A 22,045-nucleotide genomic window follows, 5' to 3' on the forward strand; every position below is an offset into this window, starting at 1 on the left:
CGACTGCATGACTGACACAAACATTATAGTCAGATAGGAATGGAGATAGAGCTGCTTCTGTGTTTTCATCGGATTCAATCTTTGTTTCTTGGATAGCAGCAATGTCTAATTTTCTATTGCGTAACAAATGAAGAAGCTGTACTTGCCGTCGCTTACTGCGTAAGCCACGGACATTTAAAGTGCCAAAATGGAAGGGAAGAGCGCCCGCCATGATTACCTATGGAGGTGCAGCGTCTAAACACTGCTCCAGAGGTGCACCACTCCCTTCTTGATGAGGTGATGCACAATGGGCCTTATGGTGCACGTTAACACAAGGGACATCTGCAGGAGTAGGCGTTCCCCGGAGCGGTTTTGTCAACTTTGACACCTTGGGAACGCGAGCCTCTTTTCCCGAGGGCGATGAATTGTCAGATGGCGCTGGACGCTTCTTAGCGGCCTCGCACATCGATCCAGATTCCACTGACGGTGGGCGATCTTGAACTGGTGGCGATTCTGCCCATGACACAGATGGTTCGTCGTCAGGCACCTTAGTCTCATCCTCGCTCGCAGGCTTCTGGCTGAGGCTAATGTCAGCCGATGACGGCTTAATCTGTTCTTGTCGATGAGTCTCAGGGAGTGTTTCTCCAGTTGCATCCACAACTTCGGTCACGTCCATGAGATGATCGGTGATGGTATCATCCTCAGCTGGTCTATTTCTACGAAGCTTGTCAGCGTAGGTTCCGACGCATGCATCTGCAGGGTGACCGTAGCGGTGACAGTTACTGCAGCGTGGTGTTCGACATTGTCGCCGGATATGCCCAACTCTGTTGCACCGGAGGCAAAGTGGTGGTCGGCCAGGTACCAAGATAAGGCACTGGTGGCCATATATGCTCAACAGATGTGGCAGATTACTGGCAGAAACGCCATCTTTCAATGTGAACGCCACGTCTCGGTTAGTCATTTGCCAGCCCTCCATGCCGTCACACCGCCACATTTCTCTCGTGATGGACTGCACTGTGCCATATGGCTCTAGCGCTTCAACAATCCGTCTCTGTTCGAGGTGTGGGGGAAGCCAAAGAAGCTTCATCTTGATATTCTTGCATTCAGGGTCAATGACAAGGCACTTGAGGCCCTTCACCAACAACTCGCCTTTGTCGACAAGTTTCTGTTTCGCGATGCTATTAACGCATGTCACCAACCACAAATGGCTCATCTGGTATTGTCCAGCGCCGAGTATGTCAGTTGCATTTAGCACTGACAGGAGAGCATCGCGAAAGTCCGGGGCTCGGCAGATCGCTTGACACCGTAGGAAATTGAGAAAGGTTAAGCATTGGCATGCAGGTGCGGCAATGTAAGAGCGACTTGGCATTTTGTGTATGCTGTGCGGGGAGAGTGTAACGTTGAGTGTACCTGCAACCATAAGCGAGTGCGAAAAGAAATGTGCCCAAGTATTCTTAGGGTGCTTTAAACTTAGACACTACGCGATGTAAACGTGTATATGCGAGCTCAAACGGGACACCTAAGACGACAGAGACGGACAATTGCTCTGTCGCTTAGTGTGTCCCGTTTGAGCTACACATCACTTCAGTTAAGTTCGTAATCTCCTTGGAACGGAATTAACTTAGGTACTATTGACCAGCACAATCTGGCAGTCTCTCAATGACTTGCGCGTTTAGTGTGTATCGCTCACTTATGGTGTGCCCACGAAGGGCATGGCTCTTCACATTCCAACTTTAAGTTTCACGCAATTTTCTCACGAAGAGGCAAAGTGCTGCTTTGCATGTAGTTCAATAGACAGTGCACTAACTTCGAACTATTCACGATTTATAGACAATACAGCTTTTGCCGCATCACTCCACGACACCGACGAAAACAGCGGAGCGCATGGGGAGTAACTGTTGCTGTTCGTCCTCCCGTTGCTCTCTTTCCCACCAGGGACTAAACACTTACTCTCCAAAATTTGCACACGGCACGCACATCCATGCAGTTACTCCCTTGAGGGACGAAAGCGCCCTTTTTAGGACGAACTGCCCAGTTACTCCCGTTTTCCCCGGATTTCTTCTTAGAGTGTAGTGTCTAGGGAATACGGGGCAACATCTGCGTGGTCATACGAGATATGGTTCCCATCATATGAGGCTCTAAGCAACGTGCACGAGGGCGCAACGCAGCGATTCTTGATGTCCCACTGCCACTTCGTCCTACGCGACATTGTCTCGTGCTCAGAGTTGCATGTCCGCGCGCCCCTACAGCGTCGTGCTATCGACCACTTCCGCCAGAGTGGGCAGGGGTTCGCCGGTGGAGACGTGCGCACCCCTGTCCTGCGCAGGTGCCGTCGTTCTGCTTTTTTTCGAAGATGGCCGGCCGTTGATCCAGAGCCCGATGTTGAAGAGCAGCGCGAGGGCAAGCATTCCTGCCATCAGTTGAAAGAGTCCGTCGTACGAGCCGATCGTGTCGCGGAAGGCACCTGAAAAATGTGAGTTTGCGATATTAACAAAAAACAAAAAAATTCGGCAGAACCCATCTTACTATGACTGTCGACGTTAATGCGATTAGCATTCAAGCAATGTAGTGACGCACCATATTGCCACCACCGAGAGGCGTCATGTATAAGCCATGTACCGCAGCCGGGTTCCTCTGTCGGGTTTTCCTCTAGATACGGCGTGCCATCTGGTGGCGCGCCCGCCAAGACCCTCTCCTTTTGCGCGGCATTCGAGATTGCTAAAAGGGGCTTTAGAGAGTGCATTGGTGGCGCGCCATTGCGTCCTACCACTGAGCATTAAGGGGAAGCTTTAGCTCGGAGACCTAATAGAGAGTATTAGAATAGGGGCCCCAAACACTTTGGGGCCCCAACGAAATAGCGTCGAAGCCACTGCGCATGCGCGAGACGCTAACTGCGTTTGGGTTTTGCGTTGGGAACGCAAAAGCTTTGCGTCAGCAAACATGGCGGCACCCATCGAAGCGACGGCTCTAACCTATATAGCACTAAACTGGGTTCGATTCGGGGTAACGCGTGAAGTTCGCAAGCTAGGACAAGTGACTACGGTTATCGCTCTCACAACTAGCATGTGTTATGACGATTGATTCATCAGGCGCTGCTGATTCTGAATTCGATTGTGGATTTTATGGCTCGTAGGCCTAACACGACTAAGCTTGGCTGGTGAAGGCACGTAAAGTTGGTTTGCTCAAAACTAAGCGCAACCAATTGTTTGCTGCTTACAGGATAACCTCTAAATTGTAATTAAACGCGAATACACGCAAGTCAAAATTACTATTACTATCATAAAATTGTATATTTTGTTTAATTATTTTTAATAACGTTTCTTTGACACCGTAGTGGCGCTGTCAGCGCAAGACCCTATCCGCAAGCGTAAAACTCTATTTTAAATCTCTTCACTCCTGCGTGCCCTAACGCTAACACCCGCAAAGCTCTATGGGGCCCCGAACTATTGGGGCCCCTATTCTAAACCTCTCTAATATCTCAAAACGCTGGAAAGAAGAAATTGTTTTTACGGCAACCACTGCAGCAATTTTTGATGATGTTTGTTCCACTTAAAAAGGCAACATCCAGTGACTGTTCAGAGGAAATTTTCGATTTAGGCCGTCGATGTTTTGATAAATATTGTTGAAAACCAAAAAAATTTCATAGAACGATATTATCAAGTTTATAGCCCTGTAACTCGGCAATCAAACGCGATATCACGATTCCGTCAATTGAATCTCCGTATGGATCCGCATCAATGTTGTCCGCCTTAGATGTACTATTGTACATCTAAGGCGGACAAAAAATTGATGTATTACAGTAGGTCGTCATATATACCACTAATATGTGAGCAGCAATTTAGCAAAACCCGTGTAAAGAAACTACCACTTTTACGTAAGATATAAATTGATACATCAAATTTGTCGGCTTTGGGTGCTCTAACAACGGCGATAACAATTCGATTAGTTCCGGGAACCCTGCCGCTCCTTGGATAGCTTCGGGGTTAGAAAAGTCCTGGCATGCTGCGACATGCTTCCGAGCGCACTTTCTTTCTGGACGTGAACCGTGCATGTAGTCTCTGGGCTTGTGCTGCGATTGCGGTTGTGTGTCCGGCAAGCCTCCATTGCCGCGGAATATGGATTATGTTCATGCCAGGATATGCCTAATAAGTGCTGCGTGCCCAATTGCTGGAGAAATTACAAAGCGGGACCAAAAAATCATGCGTTCATGTTTCCGCAAGATCAATGACAGAATATTGGGTGCCAATGCTAAGGCAAAGAAGAGAAAAGCTGGAATTCTGCGGAATAAGGCAGCTGTTTCTTTGTAAATAACTGTACTAATGTTTTGTATCTTCATTGCTAAACTCATTTGAGGTGTTGTAAATATGTGGACTGCGGTACTGTATGTAATAATGCGTCGAAAGCGAAATTATTCGTTTAGAGCCTAATCTAGACTGGAATAAATACATGTGTCCTGAATGTGAAGAAGGGCACACCAGTGAAGTTGTCATGAGATATGTGTTATGTTGCAGTGCTAACATTTTGTTGAAGAACTATTGTGGTCACATGAACGGCAAACTCTTTGACGCTGACGATAAATCAATGCAAAGAAGCTACTATGAAGAAGAGGGCAGCACTGTGACTTTTCAGTATAAGCCATGCTGCATGTCATCATTTACCCGAAATTCTTTCTCAATCCTAAGGTTGAACCATTTCATTTTTATGGACGGGCTTTTTAATAATGCATCACGTAAATAGTTTTGTAGTAGGCAAGAGCGTTTGGTTATCGAGGAGAGATCAGTGAGTGTAGTTTGTATTGTGGGAAGGACTGGCCAGGAGTTGTGCCTAGGTGTTAGTTTCGAGAAAACACTTTAATCGATATTCGTTTTGCGATGTTATGGCATGTAGGGAATGCGGAAATAAATATACGCAAATGCAGTTACAGTGCGTCCCAATTCATGGAGCGGAATGGATCAGGTTAATTAACGTAGAAGGTATTCGTTAGCACTACATCACTCGTGTCGCAGTAAGATCAGTATTGCAAGCGCAGCAAACGCCATCTTTGGTCTTTGTTGGTTAGCCATCAGACCGTATGTATCTTTAGACCTAGCCATTACTCCGTGTAAGAGTTCGACTTACCTACTACAGGTGGCCGAACAAAGCTTCCCACGGCAGTGACGAGTACCAGCACTCCGTAGGCCATTGGGAGGTTATCAGTCCCCAGCTCTGTAGAGATGCGTTCGGATGTGCCAACAAGGATGTAGCCTCCGGGTAGTCCCAGAATCGCAGACACGGCCAAAAAGACAAGCTTTCCCGCGACCAATGGTATCAGGGCCGAAATGACGGTAAGCGAGAGGTAGCACGCAGTAATCAACGACGCTGTCGATGCGAGTCCGTAGTCGCTCAGGAATGGTACGAAAAACCGGCCGACGGTATCCATAGCTGAGAGGACCGTCAGGGCGAGGACTGACTCGCTGACCGGGACGCCAATGTCCTCGCCGAGATCGAACATGACTGCGAGGTACGAGTCCATGAAGAAGACGTACGTGAAGAAGCTCAAGGTGTGGAAATACATCCGCGGCGCGCACAGCACTTCCCTGAGGCTGCTCAGGGCGGAGGACCGTGCTTCGACTGCGGTCACCTCGACAGTCGTCTCCTGCAGGTTTCCGAGTCCAGACGGACAGGTCACGCTTATCACCGTTCCTCTTCGCGAGAACGCATCCCCCCGGTTCAACGACAGCCGTTTGGCGGCAAACATGGATCCAGCGACACTCATCATGGTTCCCCTTCTCTCCATTGCTGCGTTCCTTGGCGAAACCGTCGGAGCGATGGAAGACACCTCGCTTGGCGGCGCTTCGCCGACGCTGCTGGCAAACGTACTACTTCGTCTGGATGCGATGGAAGGACGGTGCTCAGGCGTCGGTGAACGTAGATTGCCAGAAAAGTCCCGGTCGGCGTTCACGTTTGACGCTGTTCCTCTCCTAACCACGTCGGCGACCATAAGTCGGCGCACGCTGATAGTCGTGCTCTGCCGCACTTCAGTGGGTTTCGTGACGCTGATCACTGTCGATCGCCGCCTTCCGCGCGCCGGGATCGGGTCTATTTCCACGCTGATTCTGCCGGGAACCTTGACATCGTTGTTGTTACAGACCATGGAGACGCGCTGAGTGCCACCATTAGCCACCTGCGAATCCACAAATGTGTCCTTCATGACTAAGCGCAATAAAAGTGCAAAAATTACAACAGAATAGAAATGGGGCAGAAGTAGCTGCTATATTGACCACATGAGCGCGCCGTGTCTTACGTGCAAATAGGAACATATTGATGGCTTTGGTGAACAATACTTTATTGAAAAGGCTGTGATTTGAAATAATGAAACAGTATATAATTGGCGTCCTAAAGTATATAGCCATGCACAGTCGTGTTCAAGACTTTTCACTCAAGCGCGCCCGTGGCGACAAATGCTCTGCAATTAGCGCACGTCACAGACACTTTTTGACCGCGCTTCTTCATACTGTTGACCACTTCCCGTATTTCTGGATACTCCGTGAAATGTGCGTGCATATATGTTGCACCGAACGTGAACAGTAAACTGAAGCTGTCTCATTATCGTTTTCTTTATGCCCACATTCCTTTATGTACCTAACTTGCTTTGCATGCGCAGTTCCCCCGACCCCATCCAAGCGTCAATTTATGGGCTAGAGGCGCACCACTCAGGCCGACCTGTTGCTGCCGACTGCGTCTGCTGTCGTCTGCCCTCAATACAACGGCGCAGCAGTTGTAGCGGGAAAACACGGGGGTGTGCGCCGCGGTAAGCACCGCGGTGTGTAAGAACCAGATTGTGTATTGCAGAGGTAGACAATTGCAACAGTTGCAGCTCTAGCAAAAATGGGAAAAGCTGGAAGACCACGCAATGTGTGCACGGCCGAAGAACAAGCGAAGTACGAGGACAGGCGTCGACAGCAGAGATACGACTAAAACCAACGACAACGTGCCCGTGCGAAAGCGGCCAGTTACTGCCTCCGAAAAATGTCAGCTAGAGCAGATGTGAGAGTCTAATAATCACTGGCGTCGAGCGCAAGCTACCGATGAAGATCGCGCACTAGAGGCCGCTCGTAAGCATCTAGCTAAGTCTTTCGAGTCTGCGTCTAAGTGGCAGAAGCGTGAGTGGTCACCTCCTTGGAGCTTCACCCGGGCAAATTCCAAATTCAAGAGAATGTTTCTGGACACGGAGGTTGGCCATAGTTGCTCGGTCTGTGATCTACAGCTTCGCTGGCTAGTCCGTCACCATATTAGTGGTTCGGCCCGAAATTATTCTTCGTACGCTTTAGGCGCATACCGTCCTCCTCCGCTTTTCTTCTCGCGCTCTCTCCGCTATCGCCGTCTTTCATACCTTGCTGCGCTCCGCTCGTTCGTTTGGTTACGCCGAGGGACGACGCCGGTGCGAAACGCCGGAACGAAGGCTTAAGAGCTGCGATCTAAAACAACATACAACGATGATGCCACGTAGTGCTGTGCATGGTAGTTCAAAGGATTCAGAGCTACGGAGGGTTCGATATAGCTGCAATGAAAATATGTAGGAAAAGAAAAGACTGCCTCTAACCTCGTAACTGACTCTATGCCGTTTCACTCGTGGGAATAAATGTAGAATTCTTGGCCACATAATTGAATATTTCTTAACTAGGACCTTAATGCGATTTTCGGAGCCTAAAAATTATAAAAAATGTTTTTAGCACATCAACCGCTTCAGTAGCTGCCGCCTAATTCTTTGGTTTGGTGAAGGCGCAAACTAAGCGCTGTCTCTTCAAATGCAACCGAACTGTAGGCCAACATGCTGCCATGCTGCCAGCCTGCAGAGATAGCGCGCCACGTACTCTGGTCTAGCTGCCCTGGCGTGAGATACGGCGTGTTCTATTCACGCGACGACCGCGTCAAACCACGCCCGTCGCCGAATGCCGCCGGTCACACTGGCTGCGGCGCGACGCTACATTGTGGAGCGCCCACATACGCCAGACTATATCCGCGCCTTTAGTGATCAAGGAAGCCTCTGAGCATGGGTATGCGGTTCTCATCATAACTCGCTCCTTTTCTTTTTCATCATGGTACTTGCCCTAGATTCTATGCCGTAGGAGATGGGGTCAAAGCAAGCCCTGAAGCATCTTTTTAATAAAGTCACCCACCACCACCGTGCGGGTCACCGCAGCGAACGTCTCCGCTTGTCCCCTTTTAGTTCACCTGAGTGAGGGAGCCTTGGTCCAGTGCAGCCGAAGCGTCCCGGATGTTCTTCTCCCACGGAGGGTTGCGTAGCAGGATTCCCAGAACCGGCACGTTGACCAGGCAGCCGCCCAGCAGAAGAAAGGTGCCGCGCAGTCCGTACTCGCTCAGCAACCATTCGAGCAGCTTTGGAACCACCAGTGACGTCATTGGGGGGCCGGCCAGGTTCAGGCCCAGAGCGATGCCGCGCCGCTTGTCGAAGTATTGGGTCACGGCCACGATGGAGCAGCTGGTGATTATGCCGTGACCGGCTCCTTTAAGCAGCGAGGAAATGAACGAGGATATTGTGCATCTGATCGGTCGTTTAACGGGAAGCAAGAGTCGACGTCTTGTGTCCTAAATTGCTGGGTGTTGCATTGCCGAATTCGTTATAGACAGCAAGGAAAGGACGATGATATTAATTTCACACAAAACTATATTTTATTTATTCATTTCTTTAGCAGGCGCCCTAAAGGCCCTATAGGGCATTACATGGGGGGGGGGGGGGGCAATACCAAATCTTTGTGTCAAATATAAGAATACCTGAACAAATAGCAGAAAACACAAAAACAAATAAAGAAAACGGACTTGAATTGGGTAACATGTATAAACACCGTGGTATAAAGGAAGTTTAATGACACATTCAGAATGCTATTCGTGAGTAAATCAGGCGTAATGAGAGAAATGTTACACAATTCTAAATGTGCATAAATACCAATAATAAAAAAGAAAAGAAATGATTGCCGGGATATGAATCCCGAAAATGGTAATACAGTATTACAATTTCTGCGTATTACAATGTGAAGGTTGAGTGACACACATAAATGTACAGGAGTAAAAACAGCAGGAATAAAATAAAATAAAATGGTATAGAAATCTAAGAAACGCATTAACATACAAGCAGCTGTTACTGATGGAGATGCTCCAGAAGCTGCCTTTGAAAAGTAACCCCTTTAGTGCAAGCGACAATATTTTCTGTTAACGCATTCCATTCGTTTATGGATTGCACTAAAGGAAGACATTGATATTTTAGTGTTAGAGCAAATAAAGGTTGCACTTCATGTCCATGACCTCGCCTGGACGAAATGCGATGTGCTGGCTTAATGCGATTGGTTGCAAATGCTGTCTCACCGTAATATGAAGAATAAAAGAATGTTAAATGCGAATATTTGTGTCCGGTGTTCAGGGCGGAAATGTTGATGCTGGTTTTTAACAATGATATGCTTACGTACGGTGAGTGTGAGGAAAGTATGAATCCTACCGCCTTATTCTGTACTGACTCTATGCGGTGCTGTAAAGTACTCGGTTACCATATTTTCAACAGATATTTTAATAAAGACATAGTGAGAGATGGCTAAGCGTGAAGCTTCGTTCCTTAGTTGGCAGGACAGAAACGATGTTTATTTAATCTGAATTTCTTAAACGCTTTTTTAGTTATGTATGCTATGTGTGTATGCCAAGTTAGATATGTACTTAAATAGGCGCCCAGGTATTTGAAATTTTGCACTCTCTTTATGACTTTATTGTCTATTGTGTAAGCGTTTATAGGAGTATTGGTAAGTGTAGAAAAGTCATAAGATTTGTTTTTTATACGTTATACTCCATGTGGCAGAACTTACACCACTGGCTGAGTTAGACTAGGTCCGTTTATAAGACAGTGACGCCCTCGGGAGTCAATATCTGCCTGCAAGTGACGCAGTCGTCAGTAAAAAATCTCATTTTAGAACCGATGTTATTCGTTAAATCATTAATGTAAACAAGAAAAGCAATGGTCCCAGAAGTGACACCTGTGGTAAGCCTGAGCGGACATGCGTTGTTCCAGATGTATGTTCCTTAAGAACTTAAGAACAACTCGTTGATATTTATTAGTTTTAAGAATTCGGCAATACAACCGGTTCTGTTAGAAGCTAATTCTAGGTTATCGATATTCTGCAGTAGTTCGTTATGCGGAACATGATTAAAAGCTTTTCCAAAATCAATGAATATTGCGTCTGTGTGTTTTTCCTCATGTATGTAGTCATGAAGGTCTGTAGCTAGTTCGAGCACTTGTATTTGACAAGATTTTGACTATGTAAAAGTAAACTGTTTATATTTAACTGGTCATAATGTCCGAGAAAAGAATGTGTTCTAACAGTTTGCTGCAAATAGAGGTCAGTGATATCGATCGGCAATTGTTAGGACTTGTGCAATTGCCGGATTTGAATATGAGAATGGCATGCACCATTTTCCAGTCATCAGGAATGCTCGCTCTCTAGAAGGACTGCTGAAGGATGAGCGACGCTGAAATGGAGGAAACATGCTTTGTAACTTTTAGAAGCTTACTTTCGACGCCGCCAGGACCAGGGTTTGAATTAAGTGGCAACCGTTCAACAGCACGCGCTACGCTTGGTACTCTTATTGTTACCTGTGCACACAGGTGATGAAAAGCTGAATTCGTCTCCTCAAAAAAGCCTGAAAAGAGACTCATTAGTGAAAACTTCAGAAAAATAGTTTTTATATACATCGGCTGTGGTTCCTCCGAGGACAGCGTTACCGCTTTCGTCGTTTATTCGATGAGCTGCAAGTTCTTCTTTAGGATAAATCAGTCGCCAAAATTTTGTAGGCCTAGTTTTTAACAAGTTACCTAACGCATAATTAAAGAAAAGGTATATTTAGCCCCATTATTTGCTGTCTCAGCAATAACGTATTCCTCTTTGTATATTTTGCCAATCACTGGTAATATTTGTTTTGTGCGCTCTTAGGTATGCTCTCTTTTTTCTGTCAAGACATTTTTTAACATCTCGCGTGGAGCATGGTGTATCTATTCTGGTTTTAGTGGCTATTTTAGGAATACAAGTAAGTTCAGTTTCCTTTGTTTTATCACGCACGACAATCCAGTCCTCATTTGTTGTGCGGGTGTTGAACGTGTCTTAGAATACGGGGGCAAACTTACCCAACATTCGGTTTAGTTGTGTAGTGTCAGCCCTGGAATAGTGTAGTATCTGTGGTGTGACAGTAGACTTTGTTCGAAAGAGAGTGGCAGTGTACAGTGAACGAATATGTGGTCACTTTTTCTCTTAAGTACGTTTGTGCGTGCTTTGCCTGGCGTATTTATATATAACAAATATAGAACATGTTCGCCTCTAGTCGGCTCGAGTGCCAGTTGAACCAAATCGAGCATCCTCATTGCGTGAAGAAAGTGGGAACGATCGCGACAATTAGCCGAAGAGTTCAGAGAGGACGTTGTTCAATTTATACCAGGGTAATTAAAATCACCGCCCAATATCGTTTGCAATAGGGGTGCTCTAGTCTTTATAGGGTGTTTCCAATATATTCCTGGAGAAACATGGGCGGGATTTTTCCTGTGTGAGCTTTTCTGAATGGTGATTTGCTAGTTTTATTGTCAAGGCTGTTAAATGTGTTGCGTTAGGTTAGATACATCGATCTACCGACTACCGACCTATTACTGTTCCTACATGGCTAGGTATCCAGCACGGGCGCAGAACTTTAACTTAAAGGGACACTAAAGCGAAATAATAAATCAGTTTAGACTAATGAATCATTGTTTGAGAACCCTGCACGCAGTCATTTGAAAAAATAGTTTGATTATTAGATGAGAAAATGAAGGTACAAGTATCAGTACTTCAATTTCGCGCCGAAACCCCAGCGCCGGTACGTCAGCGTGACGTCAGGGATTCCAAAGTATGTTTTCGCATTTGGGCCGCGTTGGCTGAATAAAAGTTCCCAAAACTAGCCATGCTTAATATTTGGTTCCTTTAGAACACATCGTAGTCAATCTGTACCGCGACATATATTTAGTAGGCCCTATAAGTTGCCATCAAAATCCAAGATGTCACAGCCCCCAGCTGCGGGAACTTGAGTAGGCGTAGCCACCCGTATTTCGTTCTTGCGCTTTTTCTGGCTCACCAAACGTCTTATCATTGTAAGAGTTGTGTTTTTGGTATTGTAGAAAGGTAATTTACTGATGCAGAAGAAATCATTTTTCACTTTAGTGTCCCTTTAAAGGGGCACTAAAGAGAAAAAACAAAAACTTGAGCTGTGTTTGCAAATAGCCATTCTCAATGCCGGAAAGCGCATTCTTATTATGAGAAGAGACCTTGTAAGTGCTAAAAGACGCGAGAACAAAAGACGGCTGCTGCCACCACCTTGAAGTTACCGCACCATAACGCTGTGATGTCACGGATTTTGACGGCATCTGCTAGGGCCTAGTCAATCTATTGTTATCAGCGATGGTGGACTGCATTGTATTCCGAAGGAGCCAAAGACCGCAAGCAGCAGGTTTCAAGAACATTTACAAAGGCACATCAGACCAAATACCAAAATATATCTTGAAATCAGTGTGGTCACACTGACGTCTCGGCGCTGGGATTACGGCGTGAAATTCGAAAAATAGAACTTTGACTCATTTTCTCCTTATAACTATCAGTAAGTCATTGCGACATTAACGAAGGTTAGCTTCTAAAGACAGTACTTGATCAATCTAAGTTGATTTAGTGTGTCTCTCGAATTTTTCTTTAATATGTTGATTAAGACGACATGCTCAAAGGCCGATGAGCGAGACATAAGGACGAAGGACACGACGAGGATACGAAGCATGGGAGGTGTTTTCCATGCTGGTAAGCGCTTTATTTCACTTGACAGACGTACCGTGAACGTGGTGTTCTGCGAGTGCCCATTCGTTTATACACGTTTCCCGAGTACAGTAGACTAGATAAACTTACCTGTTACCACTCCCACTGTAAGCACGATGAACAGCGTTGAAGTAGCAAAGAATGACACGCCGAATCCGATGGACATCATAATGCCACCAAGGACGATGGTATAGCGTACTCCGAAGGTTTTAATTAGTGCTCCAGCCACAAGGCCTGAAGAGAGATAGTGGTTAAGAGATAAAAGACTTGGAACACCATTTTCCTTTCATGAATTGGTCTTCATTTACTGGAAGGCATGCTGTCGGTATCGTATCAAATTGTGCATCAGTAAAAATAAGCCTTTCATGGACTTAATCTTTCACCCCTACTACCCACACCCCCTCTCCCATCGTTAAAGAAGTCCAGGTGATAAACGTTAGCAAATATTGAAATTGGGCTAGTTGGTGAAGTTACGCCTTTTTTTTTGCGCTAGCGTTTGCAAACAACACGAACAAAGACGAAACACAAACGGTCGAGGATGAAGATGTGAAGTCAGTGTTAATTCAGCGCTTCACAGGCAATAAAAAGGCGGATCAATGCGCATCTGACAGCGCACCAAAGCATAACAAAGACAAGTATTCCAATCAAAGACAGCATTCGAGCAATTTGGAAGGTGTTCGCGTCAAAATGGCAGCACGAGTGGGACTCTTGTGCGAGAAACAAGCTACACCTGACTGAACCGGTGCCTAGGGAATGGAAGACTTGCCACCACCAAGAACAATTCATTCAAATAATTTCATGTCCACTTAGAATTGGGCTCCACACACCTGATCCACGTTTTTTCTTTTACTTTGAAATGAGCAACAAGCACATGTCCACAGTTCTTAACACAATTAAACATCAACATATTTTCAAGAATTATGCAACTTACGCATACCTTGGCCCCCCAATTTTTTTAGGACATGGTCCATTTGAAGCTCTGACGGAAGTCCTAAACTAATTCAATAAAACATATCTTGTGAACAAGCTTTAGAGCAACACAGTTTTCGCCGCTTTTTTTACTGATCTTGTAAAACCTGGTGGCTCGCGCCGCATAACCTAAGTTGCTCTAGCGCCATTAAATCCAATTTTACGAACACTGATGTTCAAGGGCATGGGTAAATCATACGTGCTCCAACACAATTTTATTGATCTGAAATCTTTATTATGGTCTTGGTGAACTGTAATTAGGTGGCCTAGATGAACACACTCCTTCACAACTTCATGAGGCCGACTTCTACTCGTGGGCTATTCCCTGTTTCGTCTATTTATCATTTATTCTAGTTTCCTGCCTATTAAAGTGGCAAATTAACGCTTATACATTGCCATTTCACGTTCTCAGTAACCCCTCCAGTCCCGAATTATAATAGACTGATGATGTATGGTATTTTTTTTTTGGCACGAGGGCCAGGTATGGCCAATGAACGCCAAAGAATGTTATGGCGAAGTCGATGACGCGGTGAATGACAAGTGTCCGACGTAACGTGGCTTTTAAGAGGCCTAAACTTTCCCGGTAAGGCACGCAATGTATAGAAGTAGTAAAATAATGTCAGGGACAATTGATGTGAGCGATGACCATATATTATATTCCGGAAAGTAAAAAAAAACAACAAGAAAATACACTGCTTCCAGCAGCACTACCGCCTCACTGTGACTTTTGAGCACAAGGGCCTGGAAGAATGCGCGCTACAAAAAAGGTTGCTCGGAGCAACACCTTCTAGACAGAGGGAGGGCTACGATTTTGTCGGGCTAGTATCATGTATTCTAAAGGAGTTGACTGTTGGGCTAGTTGGTCGTCCATATTTGAAGTAGTAACTTAGCGCGAATAAAAACACAGAAACAAGAAAGACGGACAAGGACACGCGCGTGTCCTTGTCCGTCTTTCTTGTTTCCATGTTTTTATTCGCGCTAAGTTACAACTTTAGATAGTATCATGTAGGACAACATCACTAAAAAACTTAGGCGCTGCTTTGGTCTAAAAAAAAAGTTTATTTTTCGGATGTGAGGGAATATGTAGTGTGTATGCAGAAGAATGTGTTTTTTCGTTCTGCTTCTGCTACCAGGCACTAGAGCAAGACGTGGAGTACGGTCAGCCTTTCACCCCATCTGCCTCAGAGAGGAGGTTCAGCGCCAGTCAAAAGGAATGACTGAGTACCGTATGTGCGCCCTAATCTGAGGCGGCAGAATAGAACTTCGGAACGTCGTGACTTTGTTAATTATGCCAGTTGCCTAAATGTGGCTTAATTACATGGAGTTTATGCAATGTTTGCGCTTACTACAAGTGTTGCCAATGGCTCCTGAGTTTTCTGCGTAGGAATGGCTTCAAGCCTGTGGCAGGAAGTGGTATGGACGGATTGCTAGGTTTCGTTGCTATGGGAGTTGCAATTTTATCTGTGAGCTCGTTACCATATATATACGTACTTGAACCCAGGTACCCAACGTATTACAACCTATTGGTTAGATGCATGCGTACTGCAGAGCAGTGAATAGCGGTCGTTGATGACAGGATTTTTATATTTTTGTAGCGATTGCAAAAGCTTTCACGACACTTAAGGAATCTGTGAATATGACATCCTTTGGGAGCTTTGTTTTCTTAATCTCTTTAGTAGCCGACAATAGTGCATATGCCTCCGCCGTGAAGACACTGTTTTCAGGTTGTAGAGCGTCGAATTCCGAAAACTATGGGCTGATAAGTGCGTAAGAGACGCCGGCTTGTGACTTTGATGAATCTGTGTTAAAATTTGGGTGACTGAAGCTCCAGAAAGTGCATTTGTATGTGCACACCTGGATTATGCCATTGCTGCGGCGGTAACAGCTTCACTGAAACCATTAGAGGATTTTCAAAAACTGGAACACCCATTTCTCACTGAGGTTTCTTAAACGCAGAGAAAAGGGCTGTCTTACTGCAGGTCGGTTATGAAAGAGGGTGGCACTAGCCATATCATTTACAGTTGAACAGAAGGGGTGCTCATTGTTTGCGCTTCTATCAGAAAGTACATGAACCGACCTCTGAAGATGAAGCGACCATTCACTAGTTTCACTGTGGAAACCTTCTACAGGACTTGTCCTGAAGGCACCGGTTGCCAGGCGGATACATAGATGATGGATAGGGTCCAGCATCTTTAATGCGGTAGAGTAGCCGATTACTATGGCCGCGTAATCTAAGCGTGTTTAAATTAGGATATTGTACATGTTCAAGAGGCACTTCCTCTCACTATTCCCCGTTTTGTGTGACAGAATTTTAAGAATGTCCATGGTTTTCAGGCATATAACATTAAGGTACTTCAGGTGTGGAATAAAAGTTCACTTCGTGTCCAAAATACTGCCTCAAATTTGTGCTCTCTGTTTACAGGTAAGCGTTGACCATGCAGCTCAATATGGGAGTCTGGGAACAGGTCTCTACTTCTAGAAGAGAGGACGCAGGAGCTTTTAGTGAAATTTATCTTAAATTCTTTCTCCTGTGCCCATCTCGATACTTTGTTCAGACCGAGTTGAACCTGTCGTTCACAGATTGCGGAGTTACAAGATCTAAATCCCATCTGTACGTCATCAACATAAGCGGAACAAATGAACGTAAACTTAAGTACTCCACCTTGTGGTACCCCGGTCTCCTGAATAAATGGCCTGAAAAGAGCATTGCCAACTCTGACACGGAAAGCGCGATTCGATAAACAACTTTTTATTAGGTTAAGTATGTTGCCACGAATACCAATTTACGAGAAAGCTCGCAAAATTCTGTAACGTCGGGTGGTGTCATTAGCATTTTTCTATATGAAGGAACACCGTTAGGAAGAACTTTTTGTGGAGAAAAGCTTCGCGAATGTATGCCTCAATCCGTAGGAAATGGTCATTTGTGAATCGGCCTTCTCAGATTGATAAACGTCAAGTAATTTCTTTGATTCGCGGAAGTGTACTATTCGGCGATTGATCATTTCTTTAAATAGCTTACAGAAGCAGCTCTTTAGTGCTATAGGGGGATAACTTGCCACAGAAGATGGATCCTTACCCTGTTTTGAGATAAGGATGACAACCGCCTCTTTACATGATAAAGGAATCTTCCTTGTTGCCCACATAGTATTACAAAGAAACAGAGCCATTTGTGCATCAAGGTGACGGTGTTTCATCATCAGGTACATAATTCGATGAACTCCCGGTGTGATGTCGCGGATCTACGTGTCAAGCCACTGATCCCTCAGTCAATGTTTTGGTTTCTCAAACGAATGGTGCAGCGCGCCTCTATTGGTCATGCGACCGTGTAGCGGGGCGTCATGGAGCTCCATATATACACCTACTCTGTTTATTAAAATAAGTTCCTGTTCAATCTCAGCCTAGTCTTGTTACATTTACGCGCTATCCGCGCAAGTGTGGCCCTTTGTTCGCCTGACAGCGTCTACGACGTCTTCGTCGGCGATACGACACCCGCAGCAGACTTCTCACAAGTATTCAAAGCAGCTCCGAGCTCGGCTACACCGAAAGGGCGGTTGTATTGTTCACTTCCACTGCATTCGCGTTTCAATGCCTTACTTTATGCTACCTATTTGTGCTTCAGAAAACCTGCGGAGTAATGTTGTGAACTAGAAACACGCTCGAAATTCCGTCCAAGGGCATTGGCCTGGTCTCCTGTCTCTGGCCTTGATCGTCAACTAGCGGCAAATGGTGAGAAGGCCGACCTAATAATTTTGTTACTCTGTAAGTTTGTTTCTTGCGTGCGTGAAATAATGCCCGAAATATAATTTTGCCAGCTCTCCCTTCTAGCAACATTTCGTGTTCGCCTGCCTTGTGATTTTATGTGTTTAAAGCTTATGAGGTTCTAACCCATTGGAGAGCCACGTAGGAGACACCACGCCTTGTTCTACCTTCTGTGTGCTTCCTTACATTCCTTATTCCACCACAGAATGTGTCGTTTAGAAGTATGTGGGGTGCACATTGATGCGGCTTCAACTACGCTGGCAACATCAACGTGAGGGTACGGACATCATCCTAGGAACTGCGTAAGCACACGAAACCGCGTCCAGTCACCTGAATGGACTTTCCATCTGGTAATTTGTGGATAGCCATCAACTGGTTTTGTTAACCTAGAACAATCGGAAAATTATCACTTCCGTGAGGGTTCTTCATGACATTGCACTGTAGCTACGCCATGAGTGTACCTGATGCTCTGCTTATGTCTATGGAGTAGACTGCTTTATGTGCAACGTCGCTCTTTCTTAATGAGGAGACACGCACGTGAGGAAAAAAGGAAATTTTCTATTAGGCGGCCTCTGGCATAACAACGAGGGTCTCCTCACAGGGTGCTATGTACGTTTGCATCTTCTACGACTATATAATGTTCCGGAAGTTCATCAATAAGGTTCTGGAAATCCGTTCTGTGAATTTGATAGCTGGGAGGAATGTAAACGGAAGTAATGGTCGTCATCTTTCTGAACACCAGTGCTCGGACAGCAACTGCTTCAAGGGACGTTTGGAGTTGCAATTGCTTATACAGAATACTTTTATCAACTATTACAGCCATACTGCCCGGCGAAGAGCGAAAGTCATCGCGGCCTTTCTGAAAATTGGCATATTGTGTGAGAAAGTTCATGTGTCTAAATTTTAAGTGTGTTTCCTGGACACACAGCACTTTGGGTTTAGGTTATAAAGAAGTTATTTAACATCATCTAGATTTTGCAGAAGTCCCCTAACATTCCACTCTAATATTTGTCTGTCCATACTGCAGAAGAGATGTGTGCTATGTGCCTAATATAGGCAAGTTATCTTACAGAGGCGTTTTTGGGCCCTGTGATGCGGGGTTTTTCTCTCTCTCTCTTTTTTTTGAGCGGTCGAGAGATTCTCGACGCTCCTTTGGCGCTGGTGGCGCCGGTTGACTGGAAGTCCCGTCGATCGTTTCTTGCGGGGCGCTGGATACGCGCTCTTGCGAGCGGTGTGTTCGCCTTGAAGGCCTCGACTCGGAAGACGAGACCTTTGAGGCCACCAACCCAGACGTTGACGGGCCTTTCTTGGATGGTGGAACAGCGGTGGTAGCGCCCGTTGAAGGGGCTGGTGGCCCAACCACGGCTACACTTTTGGTGGTCCGGGCTGAAGCCGGAGTCTGCTGCGGCGCTGCCCCCTTACGCGCCGCATCAGCATACCTTGCGGTATGAGGAAATGAGAAACGTTTCCGCGCTTCCTTGAAGGAGCTGCTGTCTTTTACTTTTTTAGTTATGAATTCTTTTCCTCTTTTCTATGTCAGACAAGATCGGGAAGAAGCTGCGTGGTCACCGTCGCAGTTCGTGCAATGTAGTGTGCCAACGCAGTTGTATAAGGGGTGATCATGGTCACCACACCTCGCACAAGTTCGGTGGCTTCGGCACCTTTGTGAACCACGGCTATATCGTTGACATTTGAAACATCTCCGAGGGTTCAGGATGCAGGGCCTGACACGAATGTTAATGTATCCTGCCTCGATGGTCACGGGCAGAACACTGGAGTCGAATGTAAGTATGATATATTTTGTTGGAATTTCTTTGTTCTCTCTCCTCACCTTTATCCGCTATACATTAATTACAATGTCACCTATCCATCCACCCGGAAGCTCTGTCTTGATCAGTTCAGTAAATTAATCTTCTGAAATGACACCTGGAACAGGGTTCATTGCGCAGTGTTTAGTTACGATCACCGGGATCTCCCCGAGTTACACTAGTCTGGAAAGCATTTCACACTGTTTCTTGTCCCGTAGTTCCCACAGACGGTCACCTTTGGCCATCTTCGGGGCTTTGTACCTTTGCTTTGAGAGTCTGTCAGTGATGTTACTATGTGAAAAGGCGAAATCCTTCTCGCTGTCTTTACTGTGTAGTCCCTGTGCAATACATGTATTGGGAAAACTTTGTCTTTGTTTGCCAAAGAAATGAAAAATGTCATCGGTGCGCCCTTCTTTTGAGGACGATTTGCAAGTATAGGAAATTGCGCTGCCGTAGATTTATGCCAGCCTTCAGCAGTGAGGCGAGCTACCCATCAAGTAGTCCTACAAGACGACGCGAGAAAACCATGTTCTGTATGCGCCACTACCACAACCCTGGGATAACCCAATATGCATATTCAAGGGTGGTTACGATACACAAGATTAACCCTTGCTGTCTGGAAATGTGGAAATGGAAAGAAGCGAAAAGAAGACCGGAAAGATGAAAGGCAAGAAAGAAAGAAATAAGATTGAAGAGGGGGATAGGAAAAGGCGACTGCCGATTTCTGGAGGTACCGTCTATGTGAAGCAGAGGCCGAAGAGATGTGTTGCCTCCGCAGGGGGGGCTATAAAGGTCCGAATGCCCACCATCGCTTCAACCACCAGGGCCCCCTTTCCTGAGGCACGGCTAAGCCATGTACGGCTAAGCGCGGGGGTTCCAACCCTGATGTGCTCGGGTACGTGGTGTCTCAACGCCCCAAGCGCCTGCTTACGAAGACGTCCCTGCGGTGTATGATACTGTCGAGAAATGTGTCAAATGTACAAGTATATTGCAAGGAGCTGCACAATGAATTGCAAGAAAGTCAAGCTGTAACGTCCATGCTTTGGGCATTTTCTAGTAAGTCCTCATAATTACACACTAATTAAATATCTACTTATTGGGCAGCCACTCTTGTTACGTTTTCTCATGCGAAGACCTGCATCTCCGGCTAGAGCCACGTAAACATGTCAGTTATAAGCTGCAAGCATTACAAGAAAGCTAACAATAATACTTTCGCTGATTCCTAGCGGAACGCGGTGCGCCAAGTCAAGCATGGCAGTGCCTTTAGCAAAGACGTCGTTTTTAGCAATAGGAGGTTTCTGTCTCCAAGCCTCAGAGACCACTCCATCCGGGCGGCGGAAACGGGCCTCGAAGACTATAGTATCCCTGACTGCACGCGCCGGAAACATGTCATAGATGCTACTTTTTAGACACTACCTATAGGCAGCACAATTAAGTGAAATGGAGACGTATGAGATATTAAGCTGGTAAATTTACCTGAAGCTCAAGGTTCATGTTTTTTTTTTGTTTTGCTACCATTTGATCGAACAGGTGAAAACTGTTTCGGCATGCACAAATCTGTGAACTCTGATTGAAGAAAATGATGTTAGTAGTCTGCTCTGTAACTGAAGTGGGTCATCTACATCCGCAGGCTGCTGAGCTAGTCTACGTAAACTATTTCGTCGGTTGCATCTTTACCTGGAATCGTCGCAATCTATTGAAATAATGCAGGTAGTACAATCCAATACGCGTTTATTATTCCATGTTTGTTACAATATGAGGGGTGAGAGAAAAAGCCGCTGCAGAGCAGCTTGACTGCCCCTATGAAAATGGTCATTGCCTTTATGTTTCCTTCTTGTGCCCTATGTGACCTTTATGATTCCTTGTCCTTTGTGTGACCTCCGGGACGCCAACTTTGTGTGTACCACATGTTTACTCATCCTAACGTATACCTCGAGGAAGTGACCTTTATTATGCCTCTAGGATGTGTCCTTTATGTTTACGGCAGGATGTTAACTGGGTGTGTACTATGTGTTACCTGAGTGTACACTTGAGTGCACATGTAGGTGACATAGAATGCACATAACAACTGTCTGTACATATAATACAGGCAGATATATCTGTACTTTGTGACAGCCGTTGATACACTCTGCAGAGTCATTGTAAGTACTAAATCTTGACTTATCCTTTCCTTTGCCCCAAGAAAACAACCCTTATTATAATTATTGTAGTATGTGCCCTTTGTGTTTACGGCGGGATGTTACCTACGTGTGCACTTCAGTGCACACGTAGGTAACATAGAGCATTAATCTATATATGGTGCATGCGCTCTTTATATGTTACCTACATGTGCACTTGAGTGCACACGTAGGTAACATAGAGCATTAATCTATATGGGCTACCATCTCCTTTAGCATGAGCAGCAGTGAGTAGCTGCATTCGTAACATCAAAAACAAGAGGTTCACGCTAGGTACACGCACGTACGAATTACACATTTTCGTTACCCAAGATCAGCATAATCAGTGCTATGGTGCAGGCAAAGGAAGGAAAGGAGAAAAGAAAAGAAAGCGAAAGAAAGAGAAAGGAAAAAGAAACATTCGTAGCGACAAAGCCACGAACTCATACGACATATGAACAATATCACAGATATAATTCGAAGAATTGTTTGTCATATATGTAAATAAATG

At 45.6% G+C, this 22,045-nt stretch overlaps 1 protein-coding gene across 1 annotated transcript in view; it reads right to left on the reverse strand.

Moving 5' to 3' along the window:
- Nucleotides 1-2,068: 2,068 nt before the first annotated feature.
- LOC135909056 (monocarboxylate transporter 9-like) overlaps nucleotides 2,069-22,045 on the reverse strand; it is a 68,500-nt gene continuing 48,523 nt past the window's right edge. Inside the window, exons 4-6 of the mRNA XM_065440906.2 lie at nucleotides 8,194-8,486; nucleotides 5,098-6,142; nucleotides 2,069-2,443 (exon numbers count right to left, since the gene is read on the reverse strand). Coding sequence (XP_065296978.2) covers nucleotides 2,223-2,443; nucleotides 5,098-6,142; nucleotides 8,194-8,486 — 1,559 coding nt within the window. The 3' untranslated portion in view covers nucleotides 2,069-2,222. The remainder of the gene's footprint in view (nucleotides 2,444-5,097; nucleotides 6,143-8,193; nucleotides 8,487-22,045) is intronic.

This window comes from Dermacentor albipictus, chromosome 2, assembly GCF_038994185.2.
Source record: "Dermacentor albipictus isolate Rhodes 1998 colony chromosome 2, USDA_Dalb.pri_finalv2, whole genome shotgun sequence".
Taxonomy (NCBI): Eukaryota; Metazoa; Arthropoda; class Arachnida; order Ixodida; family Ixodidae; genus Dermacentor; species Dermacentor albipictus.